Here is a 6,920-nt window from a genome sequence, read left to right on the forward strand (position 1 = left end):
ACAGAGCGAGACCCCGTCTAAAAAAAAAAAAAAAAAAAAAAAAAGATAAGGCAGAATTGATTTGAGGGAGCTGTGGTGATAGTTATATAGACCACTGCAATCAGGTCTTGTGGTTGGGGAAGAAATTGGACTCAGCTCCCTGAAACGTTTTTAGTGGTTATTCTCTCACTGCCAGCCGGTTTGTGGCCCAGGAGCTTGGTCGTATGTTGAAGTGATGGATATGTGGTCAGATCCAGGGAGGCAGCCACCCAACCTCCTCAGTTGTCTCTGGTAGGAAGACCTGGGACGCTGGATTCAGGCCCAAGAGCACATCTGAAGACAGCTCTGGATGCTTGTGGCAGGGGTTGCTCCCTCCTTCCGTGGGAATGACACTGCATCGAGCCGGCACACGCAGGCCCAAAGAGACTACATCTCCCAGTTCCCGTCTGGTGAGACGTGGCCACAAGACTAAGCTCAGTGCAAAGGTAAATGTGGCAGGTACAGGTGTCAGAGGGACAAGGGCAGCACCCTAGCTGGTGGCAGAGATTAACATGGGAGATAGGACTCCTCTGCTTCCTCGTCAAACAAAAAACATCCCGATGACCTGAGCCCGGACCCTCTGCCTCTGGGTTACCTGTGCAAGAGAGAAACAAGTCTCTAGCTTACACATACGTTGTGTGCAGCCACGCCTATCCTCACCCACCAGGCTCTACAGTGGAGTTGGTCTGGAAAGCACTTCCTTGGGAAATGTAGACCATGCTGGGGACAGCTGGTTTAGGAAATGTAAAACGTATTGTGAGAATCATTTCCACGTTATTCCCAAAGGCGGACCTAGGGGATCCAGCATTAGTTAAAGGAAAGCAGGAGTCTGATGCGAAAGGGACAGGCTGCCGGGTAAGGACGCACCCTGCTGCTGAGAGACACCCACATGGTTGGAGTGGGTTCTGCAAGGCACCAGTGGGGGACGAAAAACCCTCTAACTCCAAGAGTGTAGGAAACTCTGGCAACAGACTTTAGAACCTGACTTCAGAGAAGGGCAGCCGACTGTCACCCTCCCCGATCAGTCATCCTGCCGCCCTCAGGAGCCAGGGGACAGGGTATTCAGCCTGCGCCTGCCAGAGTGAGGCCACACTTTGGGTCCTGAGATCGCATACCAGGACAAACTGCCTGGATGCAGGCACCCCACACAGTGGCCCCCACACGCTGAAGGCTGTTCCATCACCCTTGCCTGTGGAGGGCCCTCAGTATGGCACTCCACATCTGACCAGGTGGGACACTCACGGCTCATGAGTCAAGAACCAGTAAGGGCCATGTGCAGTGGCTCATGCCTGTAATCCCAGCACTTTGGGAGGCCGAGGCAGGTAAATCATTTGAAATCAAGAGTTTGAGACCAGCCTGACCAACATGGTGAAACCCCATCTCTACTAAAAATACAAAAAAATTAGGCAGGCATGGTGGCGCACGCCTGCAGTCCCAGCTACTCTGGAGGCTGAGGCAGAAGAATCGCTTGAACCTGGGAGGCGGGAGGTTGCGGTGAGCTGAGATCGCACCAGTGCACTCCAGCCTGGGTGACAGAGCGAGACTTGGTCTCCAAAAAAAAGAAAAAAACCAGTGAGGAGCACGTGAAGGGCAGGTGACCCTGAACCCAGGAAGGGCCAGCACGTCCCTGCCAGCTGGGCTGAGGGGGCTTCTCACCGGGTGCAGATGACCATGCAGGCGATGCCCAGCAGCTGGAGCCTGTACCGCGGCACCAGCCTCCTCCGCAGGTACCGGTCCACACACTCCACGGTCAGGTGCAGACACAGGCTTGTGAAGTCCTTCATGGTGGCAACTTCCACCAGCCAGTCGATCAGAATGTACCTGCGGAAAGAGCAGCGCATGGGAACTAGGGCAGGCATTCTCCATGCGTCCCTGTCTGCAATTTCAACTCCACCTGCTGGGCCTGACCAAATAACCTGGCTAGCTCTGGAATCATGGGTTTACCCTGGAACCCAGGCTGGAGAGGCCATGTCACAGGAAGCCCAGGAGGCTCCATGGGTCCCAGCCCCGAAGCAGGCCCCACATCCTTTGACTGTGTTCCTGGGAGGCGGATGGACTTGCAGATCTCTGCACCCGCCCTCTCTCCCCCAAGACCACATGTTCCTGGTGCTCCCAAACCCAAGCGCTTCGAGACCTCGACCTGGTGCAAAGTGAAAAGTCAGCCCACAGCCGTTGATCCACCCACAGTGGATGAACCCTGACCCTGAGGGCATGCAGGTAGCGGCAGAAGGTAGACAGTCACAAGAGAATGCCACAGGATGCCCTAATATGGTAAATGCCTTTCTGAATAGAGTGGAGACACTTGTCTTTTTTTGAAACAGTCTCGCTCTATCACCCAGACTGGAGTGCAGTGGCGTAATCTCAGTTCACTACAAACTCCGCCTCCCGGGTTCAAGTGATTCTCTTGCCTCAGCCTCCCCAGTAGCTGGGATGACAGGCGCACACCAACAAGCCCGGCTAATTTTTGTATTTTTTTTTTTTTTGAGACGGAGTCTCGCTCTATCGTCCAGGCTGGAGTGCAGTGGCACAATCTTGGTTCACTGCAACCTGCACCTCCCGGGTTCAAGTGATTCTCCTGCTTCAGCCTCCCGAGTAGCTGGGACTACAGGCACGTGCCACCACGCCCAGGTAATTTTTTGTATTTTTAGTAGAGGCAGGGTTTCATCGTATTTGCCAGGATGGTCTCAATCTCCTGACCTCATGATCCACTTGCCTCGGCCTCCCAAAGTGCTGGGATTACAGACGTGAGCCACTGTGCCTGGCCTAATTTTTGTATTTTTGGTAGAGAGAGGGTTTCATCATGATGGCCAGGCTGGTCTAGAACTCCCGACCTCAGGTGATCTGCTTGCCTCAGCTTCCCAAAGGGCAGGGATGACAGGCGTGAGCCACCGCACCCGGCTGTAGACGCTTGTCTTAAAGCAGAGGGGTCAGAGTGAACAGAAAGCAAGAGAGGAGTGGGAGGATGGGTGATTCTGCTGGACAGGCAGCACAGGTACCAGGTGTCAGCCCAGACACAGGCATCTTCAGAGGTGGAGGGGAGGAAAGGAAGACGGGCTGAGGCGTGAAAAGAATGGCAGAGGAGGAGCAGAAGAGCCTCTGTTTCCTCCCAGAACAGAGAACATGCAAGAGCCAGGTGTTTACGGTTTAAACTGGCCTCTACTGTGAACAGACTACAAAGCTTACTCAAAGCAAATAGATTTAACACGCTTAATGATCTGACTTCTAAAAACAACCACTGGGCCAGGCATGGAGGCCTATAATCCCAGCACTTTGGGAGGCCAAGGAGGGCAGATCATCTGAGGTCAGGAGTTCAAGACCAGCCTTGCCAATATGGTGAAATCCTGTCCCTACCAAAAAAATAAAAAAATTAGCTAGGTGTGGTGGTGCATGCCTATAGTCCCAGCCACTTGGAAGGCTGAGGTGTGAGAATTGCTTGAACCCAGGAGGCGGAGGCTGCAGTGAGCTGAGATCACACCAGTAGGCTCCAGTTTGGGCAATAGGGTGAGACTCCATCTCAAAAGAAAAAAAAATAATTTTTAATTAATTAAAAAAATAAAAATAAAAACAGGGCGGGGGCACAGTGGCTCATGCCTGTATTCCCAGAACTTTGGGAGGCTGAGGCGGGTGGATCATGAGGTCAGGAGTTCAAGACCAGCCTGACCAAGATGGTGAAACCCTGTTTCTACTAAAAATAAAAAAATCAGCCAGGCACAGTGGCAGGCACCTGTAATCCCAGCTACTCGGGAGGCTGAGGCAAGAGAATTGCTTGAACCCAGCGGGGCAGAGGTTGCAGTGAGCCGAGATAGCACCACTGGACTCCAGCCTGGGCGACAGACTGAGACTCCATCACAAAAATAAAATAAATTAAAAAGTAAAAATAAAACAGACCACTGAATTGCATACGTTAAAATGGGGAATGTACCTTCGTTTTACATCAAATGCTGCATCTCCCTGGTAAATTAAAAAAAAAAAAAAATGCCCACACACATAAAATGAATTTCAACAAACCAAGAAAAGAGAGCAGACCAAGAAGATTAGAAGGTGTTATCAGCATATTTCTTCCAACAGAAAGAGGGAAGGGGACTGCATCACCACACAGGCAGCACAGGACTCAATAGCACTACAGCTTGGTGCCATTTTATAAAAAGATCTTCATTCTTTTTTTGTGAGGAGAGAGGGTCTTGCTCTGTGTCTCAGGCTGGAGTGCAGTGGCACGATCATAGCTCACTGCAGTGAACTCCTGGCCTCAAGTGATCCTGCCACTTTGGCTTTCCAAAATGCTAGGATTATAGGTATGAGGCACAGCGCCCGGCCAGTGTCATTTAAATGTAGGGGAAAGGGGTGCTACATCCCTAGGCCTATGTGTCAGTGTGCATGTGTGATGTGTGTGTGTGTGTCAGAAAGGGACATCAGGCCTCTCTAGGGAAGGGATGATAATTATTTTTTCTTCATAGAGATGGGGTTGGTCTTAGACTCTGGGTTTAAGCGATCCTCCCTCCTCAGTGTCCCAAAGTGCTAGGATTGGCTGGGCGCAGTGGCTCGCACCTATAATCCCAGCACTTTGGGAGGCTGAGGTGGGCAGATCACTTGAGGCCTGGTCAAAATGGTGAAACCGTCCCTACCGAAAATACAAAAATTAGTCAGATGTCATGACACATGCCTACAATTCCAGCTAATCAAAAGGCTGAGGTAGGAGAATCATTTGAACCTGGGAGACGGAGGTTGCAGTGAGTCAAGATCGCACCACTGCACTCAACCTGGGTGACAGAGCAAGACTCTGTCTCAAAACAAAACAAAACAAAACAAAAAACTTAGGATTAGGATTACAGGTGTGAGCCACCACGCCTGGCCTGACCTGATCATTTTGTAAATATATAAATGTTTACTGAGTGCTTACTATGCGTTGGGTGTTGTCTCCTGATGGGGTAACCAGAGGCTTCCCATTGTAAATCCAAACTGTATCTGAAATCTCATGCATAAAGTTGAAAATCACTCATGTTTTCCATTTTACCCTCTCTGTGATTTAGTGGTCAGCATGACAGCTGCCCCAGATGGCAGGGCTCCTGAGGGCCACTGAGTTTCATGTGATATGCTGATGCTTACAGAGACTGGCCATAAAGAAAAGGCTGTGTCCCAGCTTTGGGAAATGGAAATATGAATCTCAACATCTCAGAAAGATGTTTAAGATGTTCAATGGAGGCTCAGAGCAGTGGCTCATGCCTGTAATCTCAGTACTTTGGGAGGCCATGGTGGGCAGATCGCTTGAGGCCAAGAGTTTGAGACCAGCCTGGCCAACATGGCAAAACCCCATCTTTACAAAATATACAAAATTTAGCCAGGTGTGGTGCCTGTAGTCCTACTTGGGGGACTGAGTTAGGAGAAACGTTTGAGCCCAGGAGGCGGAGGTTATAGTGAGCCGAGATCACACCACTGCACTCCACCCTGGGTGACAGACAGCCTATCACACAAAAAAAAGAAAAACAAAAAAAGATATCCAACATGTTCTATGGCTTAAAAAAGATCACTGCACTGTGGGAGGCTGGGGCAGGAGGGTCGCTTGAAAAGCTCAGGAGTTCAAGACTAGCCTGGGCAACAGAGTGATACCCTGTCTCTACTAAAAATACAAAAATTAGGTGTGTGTGGTGGTGTGACCTGGAGTCCCAGCTACTCAGGAGGGCAAGGCGGGAGGATCACTTGAGACTGGGAGGCAGAGGCCTGCAGTGAGCTGAAATCATGCCACTGCACTCTGGCCTGAGTGACAGAGCCAGACCCTGTCTCAAAAAAAAAAAAAAAAGGGTGATAGGAAACTCTATGCCGCCCTGTGACAGGGCTCCCTTCCCCTGGAGGCTGCTGCGCCGCTCTGATTAGAAGCCCCAGCCTGAATGACTCACCTCATTGTGTCATTGAGTCCCTTCTGCACGGAGAAGACTTGCTGCTTACTGACAGCCTGGGAAGCCTGAAATAGCTGGCAGACGATCTCATTGGAAGCTCTGACCTCTAGTCCAAGCTGGTTTCCATTTGCACAGGCTTTGGCTAAAGACAGCTGAGGAAGAAAAGACAAACATGGGTGTGAGGCAGCAGCTGTGTTGTGGTTTTCCATTTCTGAAGCAAAGGGCCATTCAGGCAGCAAATGCACATGGACGCACTGCCCCACTTAACTTAAACCTTCACAAGCTTCGGGAACGAGGATGGCTCAGGTTTTAATTATTATTCTTTTTTGAATAAGTCATAGATGACATGAGAAAAGATATATAATGAAATGTCAATGGCCTTTCCACCGTGGCTCAGGTCTCAGTTTCTTACATGGCTAATGCCTGGGGCAGCTGTGTTAAGTCTCTGGTCACACACCCCAGTGCTCTCCAAAAGGCTTCTGCCAATGTTTACACCCAGGAATAGGAGCACCTGCTTCATCACAGCTTCATGCCAGCAAACACTGTGATTATTAAAAACAGCTATTTTCAGGCCAGGCGCGGTGGCTCATGCCTTTAATCCCAGCACTTTGGGAGGCCAAAGCAGGTGGATCACGAAGTCAGGAGATCGAGACCATCCTCGCTAACACGGTGAAACCCTGTCTCTACTAAAAATACAAACAAAAAATTAGTCGGCCGGGCGCGGTAGCTCAAGCCTGTAATCCCAGCACTTTGGGAGGCCGACACGGGTGGATCACGAGGTCAGGGGATCGAGACCATCCTGGCTAACACGGTGAAACCCCGTCTCTACTGAAAAATACAAAAAACTAGCCAGGCGAGGTGGTGGGCACCTGTGGTCCCAGCTACTTGGGAGGCTGAGAGGAGAATGGTGTAAACCCAGGAGGCGGAGCTTGCAGTGAGCTGAGATCTGGCCACTGCACTCCAGCCTGGGTGACAGAGCGAGACTCCTTCTCAAAAAAAAAAAAAAAAAAA

The 6,920-nt window shown here is 50.6% G+C and overlaps 1 protein-coding gene across 1 annotated transcript in view; it reads right to left on the reverse strand.

Annotated features, from left to right (window-relative positions):
* The window catches only part of CCNF (cyclin F), a 38,977-nt gene that overhangs the window by 18,080 nt on the left and 13,977 nt on the right, over positions 1-6,920 (reverse strand). Inside the window, exons 9-10 of the mRNA XM_026447540.2 lie at positions 5,910-6,061; positions 1,675-1,839 (exon numbers count right to left, since the gene is read on the reverse strand). Of these exons, the coding sequence (XP_026303325.1) occupies positions 1,675-1,839; positions 5,910-6,061 (317 nt within the window). The remainder of the gene's footprint in view (positions 1-1,674; positions 1,840-5,909; positions 6,062-6,920) is intronic.

The sequence above is a fragment of the Piliocolobus tephrosceles genome, chromosome 17 (genome assembly GCF_002776525.5).
Source record: "Piliocolobus tephrosceles isolate RC106 chromosome 17, ASM277652v3, whole genome shotgun sequence".
Classification (NCBI taxonomy): domain Eukaryota; kingdom Metazoa; phylum Chordata; class Mammalia; order Primates; family Cercopithecidae; genus Piliocolobus; species Piliocolobus tephrosceles.